This window comes from Heterodontus francisci, chromosome 13, assembly GCF_036365525.1.
Source record: "Heterodontus francisci isolate sHetFra1 chromosome 13, sHetFra1.hap1, whole genome shotgun sequence".
NCBI lineage: Eukaryota > Metazoa > Chordata > Chondrichthyes > Heterodontiformes > Heterodontidae > Heterodontus > Heterodontus francisci.
In genome coordinates this window covers 114,713,961-114,739,239 of record NC_090383.1, presented here as the reverse complement: position 1 = coordinate 114,739,239, position 25,279 = coordinate 114,713,961, and the positions used below count along the sequence as shown (strand labels likewise).

General features: G+C 46.7%; 1 protein-coding gene across 1 annotated transcript; it reads left to right on the top strand.

Annotated features, from left to right (window-relative positions):
• The first annotated feature begins 15,645 nt into the window (after positions 1–15,645).
• Positions 15,646–25,279, top strand: LOC137376615 (endonuclease domain-containing 1 protein-like). The gene is made up of 2 exons (XM_068045502.1): positions 15,646–16,300; positions 18,828–25,279. The coding sequence occupies exons 1-2, from the start codon at positions 16,013–16,015 to the stop codon at positions 19,917–19,919; spliced, it is 1,380 nt and encodes a 459-aa protein (XP_067901603.1). The 5' UTR covers positions 15,646–16,012; the 3' UTR covers positions 19,920–25,279.

Here is a 25,279-nt window from a genome sequence, read left to right as displayed (position 1 = left end):
TAATGTACTGTAAAATGGATAGTCAGAGGAAACATGTGACCTCATACAAAATCTGCCCAGAGACAAGCCTTGGTTGCCATGAGAACAAGGAACCCAGATCAAAGACACTTTTGAAAGCAGGGTGCAAGGTTATAACACCTAAAGGACAATGGGTTTCACTCTCCCATACTCTCAGATTGCAAACAGGGAGCCAGGGGCTCTAAAATGCAAATTTGGTTGCCATTTTTAACACCTGGAACCAAAGGAAGGCCCAGGTGGTTTTGCTATGATGAGTGATTAGACATAGGAAGCTGAATTTTACCTTCCCCTCGATGCCGTGGGTTCTGGCAAAATGCTGAGGGGCGAGGCCCACCTTGACCCACGATGTCAAGAAGGCCCGCCAGATGTTACCGGTGGCGGTAGGACCTCGGTGCAGCCCCCTGCCGCATGGCGGCGGCACCACAAGTAGCATACAGTTAAAGGTACTTATCTTTGCTGATGATGCAGCTCGCCGCCTCTCCACTGACACTGCCGGATTTTTCGATGAATGGGCCACCATCACGTGCCGTGCCGGTCCCAATCGGTGAGTCCACAGAGGCAGAAAGTTTCGCGGCAGAAGGAAAGTTTCTTTTCAGGGGTCTCACTCTGCAGTCCTAAAGGGAGGAGGGGGGATTACGGGGGTCTCACTCTGCATTCCTAAAGGGAGGAGGGGGGATTACAGGGGTCTCACTCTGCATTCCTAAAGGGAGGAGGGGGGATTACAGGGGTCTCACTCTGCATTCCTAAAGGGAGGAGGGGGGATTATGGGGGTCTCACTCTGCAGTCCTAAAGGGAGGAGGAGGGATTACAGGGGTCTCACTCTGCATTCCTAAAGGGAGGAGGGGGGATTACAGGGGTCTCACTCTGCATTCCTAAAGGGAGGAGGGGGGATTACGGGGGTCTCACTCTGCATTCCTAAAGGGAGGAGGAGGGATTATGGGGATCTCACTCTGCATTCCTAAAAAGGAGGAGGGGGGATTACGGGGGTCTCACTCTGCATTCCTAAAGGGAGGAGGGGGGATTACAGGGGTCTCACTCTGCATTCCTAAAGGGAGGAGGGGGCATCACAGGGGTCTCACTCTGCATTCCTAAAGGGAGGAGGGGGGATTACGGGGGTCTCACTCTGCATTCCTAAAGGGAGGAGGGGGGATTACGGGGGTCTCACTCTGCATTCCTAAAGGGAGGAGGGGGGATTACGGGGGTCTCACTCTGCATTCCTAAAAGGAGGAGGGGGGATTACAGGGGTCTCACTCTGCATTCCTAAAGGGAGGAGGGGGGATTACGGGGGTCTCACTCTGCATTCCTAAAGGGAGGAGGGGGGATTACGGGGGTCTCACTCTGCATTCCTAAAGGGTGGAGGGGGGATTACAGGGGTCTCACTCTGCATTCCTAAAAGGAGGAGGGGGGATTACAGGGGTCTCACTCTGCATTCCTAAAGGGAGGAGGGGGGATTACGGGGGTCTCACTCTGCATTCCTAAAGGGAGGAGGGGGGATTACGGGGGTCTCACTCTGCATTCCTAAAGGGTGGAGGGGGGATTACAGGGGTCTCACTCTGCATTCCTAAAAGGAGGAGGGGGGATTACAGGGGTCTCACTCTGCATTCCTAAAAGGAGGAGGGGGGATTACAGGGGTCTCACTCTGCATTCCTAAAGGGAGGAGGGGGGATTACAGGGGTCTCACTCTGCATTCCTAAAGGGAGGAGGGGGGATTACGGGGGTCTCACTCTGCATTCCTAAAGGGTGGAGGGGGGATTACAGGGGTCTCACTCTGCATTCCTAAAGGGTGGAGGGGGGATTACAGGGGTCTCACTCTGCATTCCTAAAAGGAGGAGGGGGGATTACAGGGGTCTCACTCTGCATTCCTAAAGGGAGGAGGGGGGATTACGGGGGTCTCACTCTGCATTCCTAAAAGGAGGAGGGGGGATTACAGGGGTCTCACTCTGCATTCCTAAAGGGAGGAGGGGGGATTACAGGGGTCTCACTCTGCATTCCTAAAAGGAGGAGGGGGGATTACAGGGGTCTCACTCTGCATTCCTAAAGGGAGGAGGGGGGATTACGGGGGTCTCACTCTGCATTCCTAAAAGGAGGAGGGGGGATTACAGGGGTCTCACTCTGCATTCCTAAAGGGTGGAGGGGGGATTACAGGGGTCTCACTCTGCATTCCTAAAAGGAGGAGGGGGGATTACAGGGGTCTCACTCTGCATTCCTAAAGGGAGGAGGGGGGATTACGGGGGTCTCACTCTGCATTCCTAAAGGGAGGAGGGGGGATTACGGGGGTCTCACTCTGCATTCCTAAAGGGAGGAGGGGGGATTACGGGGGTCTCACTCTGCATTCCTAAAGGGTGGAGGGGGGATTACAGGGGTCTCACTCTGCATTCCTAAAAGGAGGAGGGGGGATTACAGGGGTCTCACTCTGCATTCCTAAAGGGTGGAGGGGGGATTACAGGGGTCTCACTCTGCATTCCTAAAGGGTGGAGGGGGGATTACAGGGGTCTCACTCTGCATTCCTAAAAGGAGGAGGGGGGATTACAGGGGTCTCACTCTGCATTCCTAAAGGGAGGAGGGGGGATTACGGGGGTCTCACTCTGCATTCCTAAAAGGAGGAGGGGGGATTACGGGGGTCTCACTCTGCATTCCTAAAGGGAGGAGGGGGGATTACGGGGGTCTCACTCTGCATTCCTAAAGGGAGGAGGGGGGATTACGGGGGTCTCACTCTGCATTCCTAAAAGGAGGAGGGGGGATTACAGGGGTCTCACTCTGCATTCCTAAAGGGTGGAGGGGGGATTACAGGGGTCTCACTCTGCATTCCTAAAGGGTGGAGGGGGGATTACGGGGGTCTCACTCTGCATTCCTAAAGGGTGGAGGGGGGATTACGGGGGTCTCACTCTGCATTCCTAAAGGGTGGAGGGGGGATTACGGGGGTCTCACTCTGCATTCCTAAAGGGAGGAGGGGGGATTACAGGGGTCTCACTCTGCATTCCGAAAGGAAGGGGGTCTGGGATTACTGGTGGGAAAGCTCTGCTGGCATGAAGGGAGGTATTGTGTACCATCCCTCTGTTAACAATGTACGCTCTGTGTTTTTGAGGGAGCTATGGCACACTAGGCACACTAGTGTGTGGGGAGGGTGCCAGAAAGGGCAGGAGCATTAAGGTTTTATGGATGGTGGGGGCAATCAATTCAGCTGGTAGGATCTTGATGTGGTCATGCTGTGCCACTCTGAGTGTTGGCCAAGATGGGCAATGCCATGGCACGCCACATAGTTGATCCAGGAAAGCAGCTGATGTACCCATCAACACCAACCCCTGCCCTGTTCGGAACCTTCAAATACATGCAGGGTTCAACTTTATTTATCACATGGAAATAGGTATGGCTCATCCTACATTGTGTGATCCTCTGCACGTGAGGATCCGTATGCACCAAAGGCAATACCAACAGGCAGGAATGATCCACGTAGAGGCCCCCAGTCGTGAGCAGCAGCCCCCAAGGGCAGCTCGCCATTACGTTTGTCGTGCATCTACAGGCGTCACATGACATGCCATCGGATGTCTCAGCACCAGTGTCAGTGGCGAATGTGCATTTAGAAAGGGTGGTGACACATCTCTGTGCCGTGCTCAAGGATGACCTGCAGCCCATGGGCTTCGGTGGACATCCCATGTCTTTGTTCCTCATAGTGGCAGCAGTTCTCAAGCCTGATGCCTCTGCAGCCTTTTAGGGGCCCACCAGAGTCCTTTGTGGGGTCACACAGTCAGCAGTGCACCGCTGCATCAGGGAGGTCACCAATGCCCTGCACCGGAGGGCCGGTGAGGATATCTGCTTCAGGACGGACTGACACAGCCAGGCCCAGCGAGCCATTGGTTCTGACACCATTGCTGGAGAACCATAGGTTGTAATGTTCATAGACTGCACTCATGTGGCCATCAGGCCTCCCGCCAGGCTACCACCTGCAGACGTCACCATTAAAGGAGCCCTCTCAATCTGGGTGAAGCTGGTATGTGATCACCGCAGATGTTTGCTGCGAATGTGTAACCGCTTCTCAGGCAACTGCCATGACACCTGGGTCTTGTGCCAGTCCCGGCTGTCACCACTGTTCACTGAACTGGCTCAGATGGAGGAGTGGCTTCTTGGAGATAAGGGCTATCCTTTGTAGACGTGCCTCCCAACACCCGTGAGAGACTCCATCACTGCTGCAGAGGAGAGATACAATGCCAGCCACTGAGCTATATGAGCCACCATTGAGCAGGAGATCGGCATGCTGAAAGAGCGCCTCCAATGCCTGTATGGATAGGGTGATGCCCTGTACAACGGGCCGAAAAGGCCAGCACCTTTCTTTGCTGCTCTGCACAACTACGCAACCAATAGGGGCCAGGCCTGGCATGATGAGGAGAGACGTCAACAGGATTACTCCTCGCATTATGAGGATGCTGAGGACCTACACCAATAAAGACGCATGGGAGGACAGATGGCACCCAGGCTCTGCACGCAGGGCTAGCAGTGAGCTAGGGATGTACGGAAGTGGCTCATCAGACAAAGGCTGCCTGCTCCATAGGAACTGACATGAGCTCTGCAAGTAACACATCACCCTCGCTCACCTGCTGTGCACCAGTCCACATCTGTAGCCATCCCTGTGTAAACCATTAGAGGCAGCAGTTGACTGAGCCAATGTCCATGTCACTGTATCCTTGGGGACGCTCATGTGTAATGGTGACATGGCAATGATGTTATTGCATATGTTGGCTCTCTTGAAGGGCCAACGGTGCAAAGGGATGTGACGCTGGCACACATCATTCGCACAGAGAAAAGGACACACATGTTTGTGAGGAACCTTTAGTGAAAGACGTATTTACATTGTTATGACACCTGTGCATTCCCATTTGTGTCAGTGTGTTCTCGGTAAACCCCTATAATATCTTTTATGGTGTATTTAAATCTCACGTCCTGGAATGTGCAAATTTAAGATTATTCACCCAGGTGCAGCACGCCTACAAGAGGGAATGTTACACTTGAATGGAAGAGAAGGATCGCAACTTCACAGGACACTGGGACACAGCAGGGTAAGTATGTGGCAGCAAAGCGGAAAGTGCTGGGGTCACTCAGCAGGTCAGGTCTGTGAACTTGGACAAGTTAACTCTGCTTCTCTCTCCACAGATGCTGCCTGACCTGCTGGATTTCTGCAGCACTTTCTGCTTTTCTGCCAGATTGACAGCAGCCCCACTCTTCAGCAGTCAGGTAGGTTTTTCTTTGACAGCTGTCTGGAAGCAGGTGCTGGGGCGCTTAAAATAGGGCCCCAGCACTTGCTGCACAACTGTCAAAACTCTTGCTGTGCTGAATGTCCCGCCTCTCCCCACGTAATATGGCGGGGTGGAGCGTACAGCCTCTATGGAAATGAACTCCCGCGTGCTCGGTGGCAGCCGGCGAATGCGGGCGCGCCATTGAGTTCAAAGGACGCCGCCCCAATAAAATTCAGCCCATGGTGTCTGTAATTTAGTGTATTAGCTACCTACTAAGTAAGTACTGAATAGTTAATGCAGATTTTTATTTAGTTAGAGATACAGCACTGAAACAGGCCCTTTGACCCACCGAGTCTGTGCCGACCAACAACCACCCATTTTAAACTAACCTTACAGTTCCCATATTCCCTACCACCTATCTACACTAGGTGCAATTTACAATGGCCAATAACCTATCACCTGCAAGTCTTTGGCTGTGGGAGGAAACCGGAGCACCCGGTGAAAACCCACATGGTCACAGGGAGAACTTGCAAACTCCACACAGGCAGTACCCAGAATCGAACCCGGGTCACTGGAGCTGTGAGGCTGTGGTGCTAACCACTGCGCCACTGTGCCGCCCTGAAGTTTCATTGTTTTTGTAGAAGTCTCAAAATGTGAAATTTTGTGTGATTCTTTAATCGGTCTAGGGAGTTCATATCTCTTGTTTTAAAGTTCGGAGTGTCTCCTGACAACGCAGAGCATGTGCAGAGTGATCACTGATGAAATCAGTGCGTCTAAACATTTGCCTGCTTGCCAGAATGAATCTGCGCCTGTGCATACTGATGTCACCACGCAAGGACAACGCCTGCAATCACCGCCTCCATTCCCCCCCCAACAGTTCCCCGCTTCGGCTGCTCAATTCCTGCATCATTCTCCAACCCCTTAGCCACTTGTTCCCGGCCTCGCCGATTCCCCTTCCCCACCCCCAGCCGTTCGCTCCTGGCCTGGCTGCTTCACCCCCTTGGCCAATCGATCCCCTCCTCACTGCCTGGAGAAGTGGCAGGGAACAACGATCGCAGCCATTGAGGGGGGGCTTGGGTTTAATTCGGTTTTTGTGACAAATTGAGCAGCGCCATTCTTGCTCGTGGCAGCTGCCTGAGATGTCACAGGCAGTAACATTTCAGTGGACGAGGCTGCATTTGCGCATGTGCCAGTACAGCGCCACCTAGTGGTTGTGTTGTCAGCAAACGCAGCCTTAAAAGTTAGCGACCTCAACTGAGGTCATAACACTCACACCCCAGTCCCGCATCCTATGACTGACTCCAAATGCCCTCAGAGCAACTGGGGATGGGAGACATGCCTTATGTTTATCAAAAGCAAATGAAAAAATATACATGATTAAAATATAATCTTGCTTCGGGCAACACGTTATTCCCTGTTGCCCTGATATTTGTTCACATATTTGTGTCAACATTTACCATGCTACTCACCAGGTCTGAGGGAGACGGTGGCATAGTGGTGATAGTACTGGACTAGTAATCCAGAGGCCCAGGCTAATTCCCTGGGGATTTCAATTCCCATGGCAGCTGGTGGAATTTAAATTCAATTAATTAATAAAAATCTGGAATTGAAAGCTAGTCTCAGTAATGGTGCCATGAAACTATCATCGATTGTTGTAAAAAACCATCTGGTTCACGAATGTCCTTTAGGGAAGGAAATCTGCCGTCCTTACCTGGTCTGGCCTACATGTGACTCCAGACCCACAGCAACGTGGTTCACTCATAACTGCCCTCTGAAATGGCCTAACAAGCCACTCAGTTCAAGGGCAATTAGGGATAGGCAACAAATGCTGGCCTTATCAGTGATGCCCACATTCCATGAAAGAATAAAAAAAAGGTCCGGGCAGCTGAAACATGGGAACATCATTCCCTGCAAGTTTCCCTCCAAGTCACACACCATCCTGACTTGGAACTATATCGCCGTTCCTTCACTGTCGTTGCGGCAAAATCCTGGATCTTGCTTCCTAACAGCGTTGTAGGTTTACCGGCACCACATGGACTGCGGCGGTTCAAGAAGACCGCTCACCACCACCTTCTGAAGGACAATTAGGGATCGGCAATAATTGCCGGCCCTGCCAGCGACGCCCACATCCTGAGAATGATTTAAGAAAGAACAATTTCCGTTCCTGTTTGTTCTGTCAACGGTCACCATTGTAGTTGCAGATTCTGGCCATAATGTGGCACTGTGGAACGGATATCTGAAGTCTCAACCATCACCACTACCATCTCGTGTACAAAAAAACTACTATGTTAAAGATGCTATATAAATACGAATTGTTGTTCATTATGCTCACTTGATTTTCCCTGATTCTTGACACCATTTCAGTGAAACTTCCAACGGATCCCTCTGCTGCTCATTAACATTACTCCACATCCCTCTATTGGAAAGCTCACCTGAATATATGTTCTGAAAAGGCAGCAAATTTACAAATATTATTTTCGGTGCAACAGAGCCCATATTTATGGAGTTTCATGGCATTTTTTACAAATATTTTTTTTAATTCTCCTGACTGAAACTGGAAATATTTTTTCTGCCATCTGGATGACTGGCATTAAAAAGTGAAAAACCTCCACATGTGCCTGTGGAGGACAACACAGGATTAACTCCTTGTTTGAGATTCTGCTGAAGTTGCAAGTTTCAATGGAAGCAGACAGTCACATAGCCCATATAAAAACAAGAAATGCTGGAACCACTCAGCAGCATCTGTGGAAAGAGAAGCAGAGTTAACGTTTCGGGTCAGTGACCCATAGCCCAGTCGAAATTAAAGGGCGCGATAAGCATATATGTTTTGCAACCACAATAGAGGGAGGAATTAGCGCCTGATGCCCTTAAGAACAAGACAATGGAAGGAGATGGGCTCAAATACTGTGTAAATCTAAGGATTGAAGAGGTGTGAAAGACTGGCCTTTCTGAAAGCGATTATCAGCGGGAAATGGGTGATTCTTTGTCTTTTGCAGAAGACCTTTTTGTAAGAAAAGGAATATCAATAATGAAGACATAAGTTGCCAATCAGAACTAAAGGTTTGGAGCATTGCCAAATTTGGAGACGAGATGGCCTAGTCAGCAGCAAGAAAATGGTATAAATGTAAATGACTATTGGGGTTTGTTCCTACAGGCAGTCAAGGAAGATAGTAGAGTTTGGTCAACTCCATTGAGGGACATCTCACTGCTTAATGTTGATTACAAGATTCTGTCCAAAATCATAGCCAGTCGAGTCAAGTCTGCTCTGGAGTTGGTGATTCACCCCGATCAGACCTGTACTGTACCCGGCAGGAAGATCTCTGATAGTCTCGCGCTACTCAGGGATACGATCGCCTACGTACGGGACAGGAGGGTGGACACCTGCCTCATCAGCCTGGACCAGGAGAAGGCTTTTGACAGGATATCGCACACCTACATGATGGACGTGCTTTCCAAAATGGGGTTTGGGGAGGGAATCTGCAATTGGATCCAACTGCTCTACACAAACATCAGTAGCGCAGTGTCAATCAACGGGTGGGAATCTGAAAGTTTCCCGATCAAATCTGGAGTCAGACAGGGCTGTCCTCTGTCCCCGGTCTTGTTTGTTTGCTGTATTGAACCCTTTGCTGAGTCCATTAGGAAGGATGCGAGCATAAGAGGGGTGACAATCCCAGGCAGCGGAGGCACTCAGGTCAAAACCTCCCTGTACATGGATGACGTCGCCGTCTTCTGCTCGGATCCGCTGTCCGTGCGCAGACTGATGAGCATCTGCGACCAGTTCGAACTGGCCTCGGGAGCCAAAGTTAACCACGGCAAGAGCGAGGCCATGTTCTTTGGGAACTGGGCTGACCGATCCTTTGTCCCCTTCACCGTCAGGTCAGATTACCTGAAGGTGCTGGGGAATGGTTCGGAAGTGCCGGGGCGTGCACCAAAACATGGGAGGAGCGAGTAGCCAAGGTAAGACAAAAGTTGGGCATGTGGGGGCAGCGATCTCTCTCCATTGTGGGTAAGAACCTGGTCATCAGGTGCGAGGCGCTCACGTTGTTGCTCGACGTGGCGCAGGTCTGGCCCATACCCCACTCCTGCGCCGTGGCAGTCACCCGAGCCATTTTCCGCTTCGTCTGGGGATCTAAAATGGACCGGGTCCGGAGGGACACGATGTTCAAATCTCTGGACATGGGCGGGAAAAATGTACCCAACGTGGCCCTCATCCTGATGACCACCTTCGTGTGCGGCTGCATCAAGCTATGTGTCGATCCCCAGTACGCAAACTCCAAGTGTCACTACGTGCTGAGGTTCTATCTGTCCCCGGTGTTGCGAAGGATGGGCCTGGTCACATTGCCGCGGAACGCACCATGCAGTTGGGCGGCGCCGTACCACCTATCCTTCGTGGAGCAGTTTCTGCGGAAAAACACCTTTGACCACCGGTCCATCAGGCAGTGGTCTGCACGGAATGTCCTCAAGGCCCTACGGGAAAAGGAAACGGTGGATCCTGTCGGATGGTTCCCCGAGCAGACCGTCAAAGTCATTTGGCAGAATGCCTCATCACCAGAACTTTCAAACAAGCACCAAGACGTAGCTTGGCTGGTGGTGAGAAGGGCCCTCCCCGTCAGATCCTTCATGCACACCCGAAGTCTCGCCCCCTCCGCACAGTGCCCCCGCGTTGGCTGTGGTGGGGAAGAGACGGTCGCCCACCTCCTCCTGGAATGTGCCTTTGCAAAGCAGGTGTGGAAAGAGATGCAGTGGTTTTTGTCAAGGTTCATCCCAAGCAGCTCTGTAACACAGGAGTCTGTGCTCTACGGGCTGTTCCCAGGGACGCACACCGAGACAAACATCAACTGCTGCTGGAGGACTATCAATTCGGTGAAAGATGCCCTTTGGTCTGCCCGAAACTTGCTGGTCTTCCAGCGCAAAGAGTTGTCCACCACCGAATGTTGCAGACTGGCACATTCCAAGGTCCAGGACTACGTGCTGAGGGACGCACTAAAGCTTGGGGCAGCCGCAGCAAAGGCTCAATGGGGAAAGACCACAGTGTAAGGTCCCCCCACCAAGCTGGACTGAGGGGCTGGATCCATGGGAAACCCCTCGAACTGTATCGTTAATATTCTCAATTGCTGTAAATGTAAAACTGTAATTGACATGACAATTGTGAAACGGAAGGGTTGGGAAGAAACTCATGACAGTATTGAAGGAAACTGATCTCCCTTGCAATGTTTGTATTTTTTGGTGCTGTTTGGAAACTGTTTGGCAATGTAATTTTTACAGATTTTTATGAATAAAGTATATTTTGGAAATAAAAGAAAAAACTCCATTGAGGGACCTACGAACACCATCGGCAGACCAACCGAGGGGTGATTGTAAGTATTAAGTTAGGAAATTAAGTTAGCAATAGGTGGTTCAGCCTTTTTAACAGGACGGGGACTTGGGTCACATAATTGTAGTTGCAACTGTAGCTTGTGATTGCTGAGTGTAGCCCTTTCCTAAGGATTGTGGATAATTTATTAAAGTGATTGTGAGTTATCAGAAGAAACTTGTCTCGCTGGTTATTCTGTTCAAGTCATACATTTGCAATTCTGGTGTGTGACGGAAATCACACCTGCCAAATAGAAACATATTAATTTTGTCATATGGACACTACTCAAACCTTTTTTTACTGGACATTGCACATAACTTGTTTAAAAAGACCACAGAGCTGAACAGCTGAAAATGCACATTTGCATTCTGAGAGACAGTTGAATAGAGAGACAATGGGAGTGCTCTGATTTAATTAACAAGATTGGTCCAGGCAACAGTGATGATCCACATCACATCAGCAGTTCTGATGAAAGGTCACTGACCTGAAACGTTAACTCTGTTTCTCTCTCCACAGATGCTGCCAGACCTGCTGAGTATTTCCAGCATTTCTTGTTTTTATTTCAGATTTCCAGCATCTGCAGTATTTTGTTTTATGATCCACATCTTGTCTGTGTATGAGCCAGCACTCCACCCCCCACTGAGTGTGTCTGGAAAGCTTTGAAGTCAACAACCCCCCAAGAGGCTGCTGTTTCAAACAGAGATGGTCACATGACTTACCTGCTGGCCAGACTTGGAGGTCTTTTTGAATTGTGCCACACAGAAAGGACAGACTGTAATTTGAACAGAAAGGAGATGGAAGGTCTCTTTCTCTCTGTTTCTCTGTCCAGCAAAGTCCCAGGAAAACCACAGTGGCAGTTTCTATGCTTCAAAACTACAGGCAAAGCATATATTTGGCCTTCTGGTACCAGAGAAGCAAGCTTGAAGTTGTGCACAGGGCCCCAGTGAGGACTCCAAGACCTTAACTTGAATTGAGGATATTGTATCATGGGTATTACCACCCAGTAACTGAATTCCATTTATTACAAACTCTATTTCAACCCCCCCCAAACCACCCCCCCCTGCCCCAATTCTTTCTCCTCCTCTATCTATTTGTGTGTGTGTTTATCTCATGTGCATGCTAGCATGATAGCATCGCGTATTTTAGTAATTTTAACTGAGTTGGAGTGGTAAGGTTAATAAACTTACATCTTTTTTGTTTAAACCTAAGAAAACCTGTCTGATTGGTTCATTTGCAATTACAATTAGAAAGCAGTGAGCTTCTGACATTGTACTTGACATTGTACATCCCACTTCTGACATTGTATTTTGGGCGGCACAGTGGCGCAGTGGTTAGCACCGCAGCCTCACAGCTCCAAGGACCCGGGTTCGATTCCGGGTACTGCCTGTGTGGAGTTTGCAAGTTCTCCCTGTGTCTGCGTGGGTTTTCTCCGGGTGCTCCGGTTTCCTCCCACAAGCCAAAAGACTTGCAGGTTGATAGGTAAATTGGCCATTATAAATTGTCACTAGTATAGGTAGGTGGTAAGGAAATATAGGGACAGGTGGGGATGTTTGGTCGGAATATGGGATTAGTGTAGGATTAGTATAAATGGGTGGTTGATGTTCGGCACAGACTCGGTGGGCCGAAGGGCCTGTTTCAGTGCTGTATCTCTAATCTAATCTAATCAAAGGACTCACTGAGGTGGTAAACTAAAATCACTGTGTTTTCAAAAAATAAACCCGGTTACGGCCAAACCAGGAAAGAGGCAAGAGGGGAGACTGAGACCCCTTCCTCACTTGGTCATGACAGGTGTCACGAACACGAGTGTAGGGGGAGAACTCCCTACACCTGATGTGCAGAAATGATAGTTTGACAGTTTTAAACTTTAACTTGAAGGAAGAATATGGCTTCAGTTCGGTGCTTAACTCAAACCTCAATTGTTTTATGTGAGTCTTCATGACTCCAAGTCTACTAATGGGACATTCAGGCAATTTCCTTGTAAGTTTGGATGTAATTTCAAATCCCACTTCAGGGCCTGAGCTCAAAAATCTAGGCTGACACTCCAGAGCAATACTGAGGGAGTGCAGCACTGTTGGAGGTGCTGTCTTTTGGGTGAAACTTTAAACCAGGCTCTGTCTGCCCCCTCACATGGACATAAAAGATCCCATGGCACTATTTTGAAGAAGAGCAGGGGAGTTCTTTCCAGTGTCCTGGCCAATATTCACCCCTCAACCAACATCACTGTAACAGATTACCTGGTCATTATCACATTGCTGTTTGTGGGAGCTTGCTGTGCACAAATTGGCTGCTGTGTTTCCTACATTACAACAGTGGCTACACTTCAGAAGTACTTCATTGGCTGTAAAGTGCTTTGGAACATCTTGAAAGGTGCTATATAAATGCAAGTCTTTCCTTTTAATTTGCCAGTTACTACTTTCGACGTTTCAGGGTGGGCGTTTATGTTCCACGACTGGGGTGTGCTACAGTCAAAGTAACACCATGAGCTGCTTGCCCTGAACCCCTAACTGCAGTTTCTTGGAAATCAGTGAGTAAAGTCTCAGAAAATTGAGCAAATTTGGGGGGAAATTGAGCTGTTTACAATTACACAGGAAAATGTGTTTGAAATGTTTTGGACCTTTCTGAGCAACAACAACTTACATTTATATAACTCCCAAGGCAATTCACAGGAGCATTATCAGACACCATTTGATAATGTTGTACAAAAGTACAAGACAGTAGGGCACTTTCGGTAGGTACAGTAGCTGTTAGCTGTGGCTCAGTGGATAGCAAACTTGACTCTGAATCTGAAGGTTGTTGATTCAAGTCCCATTCCAAAGACTTGAGCACAAAATTGCAGGCTAATACTCCACCTCAGTACTGAGGGGTATTGTCATGTTGCTGTTTGTGGGAACTTACCTGTGTTTCATATATAACAGCAGTGGACTGTACTTCATTAACTACGAAGAGCTTTGGGATGTCCTGAGATTGTGAATCGCTTATCCTGAAATACCGATGGTGGGATATGTTGGTTACTCACTTATTTCACAATTAGGAGATGAATTCTGTCTGATTTTTCGACTCCTGACTAGGAGGCAATCAGGTAGAGCCCTACTATTGTTAGAAGTAAGACCTGCCAACACAGGACAGACTGAGTGTTCCTGAACTGCATGGATCAGTGCCACATTGGCTGGGTTCTGTGCACACGTACAGATTGTGGCAACTGAATGTGTCTTTATTTTGCTGAATTGTGCTATTGGTGTTCTTATGATAAAGCTCACAGAGGGATCTCATTAGGAGCGTTGGCTTCTTCCAGTTTCTCCCATCTTTTCCCTCCTTTCCTGAAAGAGTTGGTTGGCAACCTGTCACTCCCTCCTGCTTTGACCAAGTGGGTATCATTCATTGATAAGCCTTGACATTGGGTTGCATCCTGCTATTTGACCATGGGGTTTGTCACAGCCAATCCTGTACTCACTTAATGACCATGTGCACGTGTGTGTGTGTGTGTGTGTGTGTGTTAGGGGTGGTGGTGGGAGTGGGAATGCGAGGTGAGGTGGGGGAGTGTTGGGCTACTGGCTAAAGAATCAGAAGTGCTAAAACAAGTTGTATTGCCCTAGCTGTGATCAGTAAATTCAGCACGGGCCTGGAACACTCCTCCTCGGCATAGTTTAGCTACTCACTTGATAAACACACCCTTTGTGCATCCCCCTCCCTTCATCCCACCATTGGCAGTCATGCCTTCAATCACCTAACTCTCACTGTCTAAATTTCCCTCCTTAAATCCCTGAACCTCTCCATTTCCCTACCTCCTTTGAGCGTCCTTAAAACTCAGGTCTTCTTCTATGCTTTAAGACAAGTGACAAAAGCTTGGTCAAAGAGGTAGGTCTTAAGGAGGGTCTTAAAAAGGAGAGAGGTAGAGAGCGAAAGATTTAGGGAGGGAATTCCAGAGTTTAGGACCCAGATGTGGGGTGAAGGGAATGGGGATGGCAAGTCTCACAGAATCACTGAACTGGAGGAGCTCAGAGATCTTGGAGGGTGTTAGGGCTGGAAGAGGTTACAGAAATAGGGAAGAATGAATCTATGGAGGGATTTGAGCATGAGGATGAGAATTTTAAAATCGAGGACTTGCCAGATTGAAAGCCAATGTTGGCCAGTAAGGAAGCACAGGACAATGGGTGAACAGGACTAGTGAGTTAGGAGACAGGCAGCAACATTTTGGATAAAGGTTCTATTTAAAAGACAAATCGTTGGCCCTAATTCTGGTCTCTTGTGTATCCCCAATTTTCATTGCTTCACCACTGGTTGATGTACCTTAGGTTGCCTGAGCCCTAAGCTCTAGAGTTTCTTCCCTAAATATCTCGGTCTGTCTACCTCTCTTGACTCCATTAACACTTCCTTACAGCCTACCTCTTTGACCAGGTTTTTGGTCACCTGTCCTCATCGCCTAATTGTGTGTCTGGTGTCAAATTTTGTCATGCTTGAGAAATACCTTAGAATGTTTTACTACATTAAAGGTCATAGTCACTCATGACACAGAAGGAGGCCATTTGGCCCATCAAATCCATGCTGGCTCTCCATGGAGCTATTCAGTCAGTCCCACTACCCCACTCGATCTCCGTAGCCCTGCAAGTCTATTTCCTTCAAGTGGCCATCCAATTTCCTTTGAAGTCATTGTCTCCGCTTCCACCACCCTTTTGGGCAGTGAGTTCCAGGTCATTACCACCCGCAGCATAAAAAAAATTCTCCTCATATTCCTCCTGCATCTCTTGCCCAAAACCTTCAATCAGTGTCCCCTAGTTCTTGTACCATTAGTTAATGGGAACAGTTTTTCCTGGTCTAACTTATCTAAGCCTCTCATAATCTTGTACATTTCTATTAAATTGTACTATAAAGATGTAAGTTATTTTTGCTGTAAGGAGAAAGCACAGTAATTAAACGAAACTTTAAGATGTTGCTTATAAACTACAAGTCCCAGGAAACCTTGGAGTGTAACAAGCCTCCATATTATGTTCAAGAGAGCGTCCTCTGTAACGCGGAATGATGATATCCGGCGCAATGCAGTGGTTTTTTTTACACTGGGCGTCTGAGGGGCGTTCAGTGTATGTGACAGTGCAGGAAGGACCTGTCTAACTGTGAGACACACTCAGTGTCAGTGGGTGTCACTGCAGTGGAAGCTTGATGCATTCTGCTCTTCCTGGGAACCTGCGCTGGTCGGAAAATCTGTGAGCAGCCCTTCAGGAATCCTGGAATATGTGTGAGGTGTGCAGCAGTGTCCAGGGGCAGAGTCCAGCAACCAGGGAAACAGCTCCTGACATGTAACAACATTGCAGGAGGAAGGATCAGACATCAGGAAGCCTCCTGCCTTTCTCCCACGGTCAAACTCAGCGCTCGCTCTTCGACCGGGAGAAGGAATATCATTTTTGCTGAGCCCTGGGCAATGGGGCCACCGAGTCTGGTCATATTAGTGCTCTTGACAGGGACAGTGCAGGGGGACGTGCTCCCGAGTTTCGATGAGTGCAATTGGTTTTTTCAGGGCAAGATCCCACCGCAGGGATTTGACACGCAAAACCGGGTCAGAATCTGCCAGCGGTACAAGAATTATTATCACTATGCGACCCTGTACAGCACCGACCTGCGGATCCCCGTCTATTCCGCTTACCGGTATCCCTGCAGTCTCGGCCACAAGAAGGCTTACAGACCCAATCCCTGGTTCTATGAACCGCAGGTAAACAGGTCCCAGATTCATCTGCACCATAACTTGCTCACTCGTTACAAATGCAGAATCAGACTTAGCCGAAAAAATATGGTCAAAAATCGCCCCTGATCACAATTGGGAGATTTATGATAAATGGATCCAAAATAATGAATGAAGGGTTTTGATGGAGTAAATTAGGCGAAACTGTTTTCCATTGGCAGGAGGGTCAGTAACCAGAGGACACAGATTTAAGGTAATTGGCAAAAGAGTCAGCGGGGAGATGAGAATGTTTTTTTTACACAGCCAGTTGTTGTGATCTGGAAGGCGCTGCCTGAAGGGACCATGGGAACGGATTCAATAGTAACTTTCAAAAGGGAATTAGAGAAAAATTTGAAAAGGAAAAATTGCTGAGCTACAGGGAAAGAGCAGGATAAATTGGAGAGTTCTTTCAAAGAGACGGCACAGCCACGATGGGCCGAACGGCCTCCTTCTGCAGGGAAACCAAAAGTGTTCTACAGGCATATAAATAGTAAAACGATAGTAGAGGACCAGTGGGCCGATTAGGGACAAAAGGGGGATTTGCTCGTGAGACAGAGGGCAGGGCTGAAGTACTATATGAGTACTTTGCATCAGTCCTTAACGAGGAAGAAAATGCTTCTAAAGTAGTGAAAGGAGGTAGTTGAGGCGCAGAATGGGCTATTTATTGATAAAGAGTAAAGAGGAGGCTCTACTTAAAGTTGAAAGGTCACCAGGCCCAGATGAGATACATCTGAGGATACTGAGGGAAGTAAGGGCGGAAATTGTCGCGGTACTGGTCATAATCTTCCAATCCTCCTTAGATACTGGGGTGGTGACAGAGGACTGCAGAACTGCAAATGTGACAACCTTGTTCAACTACAGGCCAGTCAGTTTAACCTCAGTGAGAAAGCTTTTAGAAATGATAATCTGGGACAAAATTGGCAGTTATTTGGACAAACGTGGATTAATTAAGGAAAGCCAGAATGGATTTGTTAAAGGCAAATTGTGTTTAACTAACTTGATTTAAGTTTTTTGATGAAGTAACAGAGAGGATTGATGAGGGTAATACTGCTGGTGTGTACATGATCTTCCAAAAGGCGTCTGATAAAGTGCCACATAACAGGCTTATCGGCAAAGTTGAAGCTCATGGAGTAAAAGGGACAGTGGTAACATGGATACGAAGTTGGCTGGGTGACAGGAAACAGAGAGTAGTGGTGAATGGTTGTTTATCAGACTGGAGGAAGGTAGACAGTGGGGTTCGCCAGGGGTCCTTACTAGGACCTGTGCTTTTCATGATATATATTAATGACCTAAACTTGGCTGTACAGGGCACAATTTCACTTGGAAGCATTGTGAATTGTGAGAAGGATAAGTGATAGACTTCAAGAGGACATAGACAGACTGGTGGAATGGGTGGACATGTGGCAAATGAAATTTAGTGCAGAGAAGTGTGAAGTGATTCATTTTGGCAAGAAGAACGAGGAAAGGCAATATAAAATAAAGAGTACAATTCTAAAGGGGGTGCTGGAGCAGAGGTACATGGGGGTATATGTGCACAAATCATTGAACGTAGCAGGGTAGGTTGAGAGAACCGTTAATAAAGTATACGGGATCCTGGGATTTATAAATAGAGGCACAGAGTACAAAAACAAGAAAGTTGTCATGGTTCGGCCTCTACTGGAGTATTGTGTCCAGTTCTGGACACCACATTTTAGGAAGGATGTGAAGACTATAGAGAGAGTGCAGAAAAGATTTACGAGAATGATTCTAGGGATAAGGGACTTCAGTTATGTGGGTATTTTGGAGAAGCTGGTGTTGTTTTCCTTAGAGTAGAAAAGGTTGAGAGGAGATTTGATCGAGGTGTTCAAAATCATGATGGGTCTAGGCAGAGTAGATAAGGAGAAACTGTTCCTATTGGCGAATTGTCGAGGACCAGAGAATACCGATATAAGCTGAATGGCAAAAGAACCTAAAGCGACATAAGGAAAAGCTTTGTTATACAGTGAGTGTTTAGGATCTGGAATGCACTGTCTGAGAGCGTGGTGGAGGCAGATTCAATCCTGGCTTTCAAAAGGAAATTGGATAAGCAGCTGAAAGGAAAAGCAAATTTCAGGACTATGGGGAAAGGGCTGGGGAGTGGGGCTAGCTGATTTGCATGGACCTGATGGGTCGAATGGCCTCCTTCTGTGCTGCAACCGTTCTATGATGAGGAGATGAGGAGAAATTTTTTCTCACAGAATGTTGTGAGTCTTTGGAATTCTCTTCCTCAAAAGGCAGTGGAAGCAGAGTCTTTGAATATTTTTAAGGCAGAGGTAGATAGATTCTTGATAAGCAAGGGGGTGAAAGGTTATCGGGGTAGGTGGAAATATGGAGTAATCAGTTCAGCCATGAACTTATTGAATGGCAGAGCAGGCTCGAAGGGCCGTGTGGCCTAGTCCTGCTCCTAATTCGTGTGTTCGTATGGTTATATAATGGTCCATTGAGGAAACACATAACGAAGCTTAAATGTTTCTCACATTTGCATCTATGTTGATTTCAGATCGATGATCCTTCTAAATCAGGTGAAATGAAGCCCTGCAGAGTTCCTTCCAGTGATTTTCAGGCGGTTGAATCAGACTACCAGGGCTCTGGTTATAACCGAGGTCATCTCTACCCGTTCATACTGAATCGCGATGAGAGCGCCACAAGTACCTGCACCCTCACTAACGCGGTGCCTGAGAGTTCCGGCGCCAACAACAGGTGGTACAAAGAGGCAGAATCCGTAGCCCAGAAGCTGGCAGAGATATGCCACAAATCCAGCCGGTCGATGTACCTGGTGACGGGTACTGCCAACCCCACGCAGAAGAAAATGAAAAACAGGGTCGCAGTGCCTGGACGAGTCTGGACGGCTCTTTGCTGCACCCTCCCACAGGACCAGAATAACGATGCTTGTCTAAATAATGACATGGGATCAGAGGGAGTGGATATAGCAACATACAATAAAGACTTTTCTTTTGCAGTTATGAAACAAATGGAGCCAGAAGCAAAGGCAGAGCACCTAATGGTGAGGGAGGTACAGAACAGACTGGGAGTGGGCAAGATCTTTGACAGCTGTAGAGGAACAAGCAAAGAAGATGAGGGTGAGACCTTCAAAGAGGTGGAAGAGTTGATATCCAAATTAGTAATTAGTACAGACGATCAGGAGACAGTGGAAGACAATTCTCCCCCAATTCCTACAGAAGATAGCCCAGCAGCTGATAGCGATGAGTTGGCAATGGAGCAATCTGACGCGCCATTAAAACCAGGCAGCCAAGAGGTTGATGAGGGTGTTTGCCAGTCCACTATCGCCAGTGCCTTGGCTCCTATTGGAAAGATGATCACCTTGGTCGCCAGTGGGGTATCGGCCTTTGCCCGACTCATCGCAACTGTTCTCAACATTATCCAAGTGCTGGCAGTGACAGTTTTAAGAGTTCCCGCCAGGATTATCCGTGACTCTGCTTGCTGCCTCACCATCATGGTCAAGTACCTAATTGTCACGGTGGCCACAGTTCCCCAAGAACTCTTGAGTATTGTGGTCAGCATTATCTCGGACACTGCCGGTGCCATCTCATGGTCTGCCAGGTTGATCAAGTACCTTGTCAGAATTCTGTAATTCTTTGCACAAGTACCCCTGGTGCTTTTTGAATGGTTAGATAATGAAGATACTATTTGTTAATCAATCCCAAACTCCAGGAGCCACCAACAATTAGACCCATCCCCTGAAGACTCTACTCCCAAGCATTAGAAATAAATCTACTCTTAACCCTTCCAATATCGCAATAAGCTTGTCCCCAAGATGTTCTGAACCCCCAGATAGTTCAGCCCTGGATGATATTTATCCCTGAACCAACATCACTAAAACAGATTATCTGGTCGTTAACACATATGCTTGTTTGTGAATGCTTACTGTGCAAAAGTTGACTGCTGTGTTACCTATATTACAACAGTGACTGCACTTCATCAGTACTTAATTGGCTGTAAAGCGCTTTGGGACATCCTAAGATCATGAAAGGTGCTACATCGTTCAGTATTTAGGATGGCAACATTCCTTGTATGGGTGTGGAGATAATGGGGTATCAATATTATAATTGAGTAAGAGAGATTCTCTGAAGGTAATATGATCTTTCAGGTTTCCTTTTCACATTGATTTGTAAAACCTGTGCTTGTCAGTTGACTAACGACCAACTAGTTTCTGTCTTTCTTTGGTGTGGGTTGAGTAGTGGGGGGTTGGAGTTAAGTGGGATCCCTTTGGGACAGGCGCACCTAGTGACGCAAGTTGAAGATGAGTCAAAGGCCTTTGGCAGACTCGGCAATCTGCTACCTGAGACAGGTAGATCTAACAGTACTCCAGGGTACTCTTATCAAGGTCCTATGAATAATCCAAGACTGACCACCCACCTTGAATCCCTGGAATCATTAATAGGATCTAGAGGGGCTAGACGTCACTGAGAGCTGGGATTCTTTCCAGTCAGTTCCATATATCCCAACAAGCCAGTTCTCTAACAGGTACAGTAATCCTAATTGGAGAGGCTGTGGTAACTTGCTAGTGCTCTGTACTGTCAGCTCTGTGGTTCTGGCTATTTAAACTCTTCCAGTGCCTCCGTGTACACTTGGGACAGCCTGAAACTTGAGTCTTCCAACTTGTGCCTCTCTGCAAACCCACAACCTCCTCCACTTAGAAGGACAAGGCAGCAGGTGTGTGGGTACACCACAACCTCTGTGTTCCCCTCCCGACTTGGCCATGTATCACGCTGTTCCTTCATCCTTGCTGAATTAAAATTTTGGAACTCCCTCCCTAAAAGCAATGTTGTGGACTTCTTGACCACACGGACTGCAGCAGTTCAAGAAGAAGGCTCACCACCACCTTCTCAAGGGCAGTAAGGGATGGGCAATAAATGTTGACCTTGCTAACAATGGTCGTCTCCCAAGAATAAACTTAGATATGTAGGATGTGCCCCTGTAGGGAGAGAGTGTGCACTTCATTATCAAGCAAGCAGAAACACTACAGGTGAAGACTTCGATAGCTTGGGTCAGAGATGCAGAAACATGGTGATGGATTTTAACGCATGTCAGGCACCTGGCTGAGAAAAAAGAAACACTTATGTGCATGAAGTGTTGTAACTCAAATAGTTATGTTTAGAATCATTTAGAATTATTATCTTTACGATGACAATACAGGGCAGTGAATATATGGAGCAGACTGCCCAGGTGGAGGATAGTGCTGGCAAATTCAAGTGGGTGCAGGATGAATAGTTGGCAGGGAAGGGGATTGAGGTGTATGAGAGGAGCGTATGGGATTTGTTGGAGTTTGGGACAGGCCAGAAGGACCACAATGATTTCTACGGTTCCTCTACCTTCCTATGATTCTTTGTCCCATGAGGTCACTCTATATATATTTATATGGGAAAATGGAAATTTTGGTGACTGTGCTGAGGGCTGTGTTGGTAAATTCTTCCTCACTTTATTTTTGTACCCCGTGTCATCAAAACACTTCCAGATCTGGATCCGCAGATCTGTAGAAGACATGCTTAATTTATGAACTATCTGTTTTATTGTAATTGGGCTACAGTGTCTGAACTCATTCAAGAAAATAAATGCGTGCACTGATGAAAGATTTGCAGTGGATGCTGTGCTTATGGATTATCAAAAGGCATTCAGTAAGATGCCATGTAGGAGGTGTCATAAGTTTAGGGCATTCCCTTAGGTAATTTTGCAAGTCTATTGTGCTAGTCACTTCCATAAGCAGTCTGGACATCTTACCTTTAGGAGGCTGCCCTTACTGACCAATAATGTAACGAAATGATAGTGTATTTCAGGGGTGCAACAATATTTGTTTCTTTAAGTTCAGTGTTTCTTCACTTTTGGTGCAAAGAAGTCAGACACAGACTATTAAGCTGCTTTATATCACAGTGAGTGATAATACACAGCAACAGTTATGACTGGATTTATGTAATTCAATCAGTACAACTTGTCTTTGCGTGATAATGAGCATGTTACACCTGCTGTCTTTAGTGGGTTGCCTTGCTTTCCTTAAATATGTAATTTCTAATTATCCTGCTGCAGTCTGTCTTGCAGTCTTTGCTGAGTTTAACTGCTTCATAGTTTTCAACTCAGCAAAGCTGACTGAGCTATGGTTAAGTTGATAGCACTCTGGCCTCTACATTATAATGTTTTGGTTTCAAGGCCCATTCTAGTGCTTAAGCATAAAAATCAAGGGGGAGGCTCCAGTACTGCACTGTTGGAAGTGTCAGCTTTCAGATGAGATGTGAAACTCAGACCTCCAGCTCTTTGCTTGGGTGGATGTAAAAGATCCCATAGTATAACTTTGAAGAAGAGCAGGGGAGTTCTCCCCAATGTCCTGGCCAATATTTATCCCTCAATCAACACGACAAAAGAAAAGATTATCCATTCATTATCATATTGCTGTTTGTGGGAGCTTGCTGTGCAGAAATTGGCTGCTGGGTTTCCTACATTACAACAGTGACTGCTTTTCAAAAGAGACTTCATTGGCTGTAAAGCACTTTGAGACATCCAGTAGATGACAAAAGCACTTTATAAATGCAAATCTTTCTTTCTTTGCAGTCTTATTGGACCTGGCTGTCTGCCTTTGTCTCTGTCTCCATTTCATCATGATCTGTTCAGTCTGAAGGGGCCAGAAACATCCTAACACAGTGATTGTGAAGAGGTTATCAATTGCCGAGACAGGCTAAATAATTCCTCAATGTTTATAGTCTTTGGGGAGACAAATTCCTTTAGCATTAATTCTATACTTCCTTTCACTTCGGTGCAACTACCCCACCCCGAACTTGTGTGAATAATCTTTGCTTTTCCAAATTATAGATGTAGTAAAATGACCAAAAATTCGGAAACATGACAGGAGGTTATTGATAGAATTCCAGCACAAGTTATTAAAAGGAATATGGCAGCATGGGTGGGAAAATGGTTAAAGGACAGAGAGCTGAGCCATTCAGGTTTTAATTTTGAATTAGTGCTCCTCATGGAGCAGTGTTAGGAACATAGGAGGAGGAGTAGGCCATTCAGCCCATCAAGCCTGCCCCGCCATTCAATATGATCATGTTTGATCATCCACTTCAATACCTTTTTCCCCATACTATTCTCATATCCCTTTATGTCATTGGTATTTGGAAATCTGTCAATCTCTGCTTTAAACACACTCAATGACTGAGTTTCCACAGCCTTCTGGGGTAGAGAATTCCAAAGATTCACAACCCTATGAGTAAAGAAATTTCTCCTCATCTCTGTCCTAAGTGGCTTCCTCCTTATTTTGAAATTGTGTCCCCGGGTTCTAGACTCTGCAACCAGGGGAAACATCTTAGCTGCATCTACCCTGTCTATCCCTTTAAGTATTTTGTAGGTTTCAATGAGATCACCTCTCATTCTTCGAAACGCTAGAGAATACAGGCCCAGTTTCCCCAATCTCTCTTCATAGGACAGTCCCGCCATCCCGAGAACAAGTCTGGTGAATCTTCGTTGCACTCCCTCTATGGCAATAATGTCCTTCCTAAGATAAGGGACCAAAACTGCACACAGTACTCCAGGTGCGTTCTAACCAAGGTTCTATACAATTGAAGCAAGACTTCACTACTCCTGTACTCAAATCCTCTTGCAGTGAAAGTGTTGGGCCATTGCTCTTCCCTATATATATATAATATGGACTCTTGGAGTTGACACATAAATAGAGAATGTGAAGAGGACAGTAAGCATCTTCAGGAGAGCACAGACATGCTAGTAGATTGGGCTGATAGATGCTAAATGAAATTTAATGCAGGTAAATACGAGGGTAAAACTTTAAAAAGAGTAGAGGAGCAAATAGACTTAATTCAGATACATCTTTAAAAATGGTAGGGCAAGTTTCTACAGATATTGGTAAAGCTATGGGACATTTGATGTTATAAATAAGAACAGAGAATACAAAAGCAAAGTAGTGCTAAACCTAAACAAAACATTGGTTGGGCTGCATTTAGAATATTATGTCCAGTTTTGGTGCCCTACATTAGGAAGGATGCCATGGCTGTGAAGAGGCTACTAAAGAGATTCACTATGATGATATTGGAGATGAGAGGCTTCAGTTCGAAAGAAAATCTAGAGAAACTGGGCCTGTTTTCATTCGGGCCGAGTGGGGTAATAGAACATCTGAGAGAGAATGAAGGAAGAAGATCAAAGAAGTTTCTGTATGCAGGAGATTGTCTGGGTGTGGAAGACCAACTAGAAACGGTGGTTGAAGCAGAATCCATAATTGCTTTTAAAAGATAAATATTTGAAGAAAGAAAGAATATTGAGAAAGGGCACGAAAATGGGACTAAATGGGTAGATCTTTTCCAAGAGATGTCACAAGTACGATGTCCTCAATGGCTGCCTTTTGTGCTATAAAATTCTATGATGCTACAAGTAATAAGATTAATGTAGGAGTTACCTCAACAACATTTCAATTTCAAATGATTCTTAACTGAGGCATCTTGACAAATGCATGAATAGGATGGGAATAGAGGGATACGGTCCCCGGAAGTGCAGAAGGTTTTAGTTTAGGCAGGCATCATGATCGGCGCAAGCTTGGAGGGCCGAATGGCCTGTTCCTGTGCTGTACTGTTCTTTGTTCTTTGAGTGACAAATAAGGTCACAGAAACTGATGGCTCCAGACAATAACTGACAGCAACTAATCCAAGTCTTTAAGTTGAAAGCACAGATAAAAGAATGGGATTCAAGTTTGTTAAACATTCAATCTGCCAAAAGCGGTCGGCACTCAATGATGAACCAGCTGAAGCTCATATACAGGGACAATATTTATTGTGCTTAGTGTAAAGAAAGTGAACTATCCATAAAAATAAGGTGTAAATCTCAGATAAAGCTGTAATTCTGAAATGATTGTTAAATTTATGACAAATGCATTGGTAATTCTATTCTCCTGGTAAGTTGTGGATGTAATTAAATAAAGCAGCTTCTTAATGGTATAAA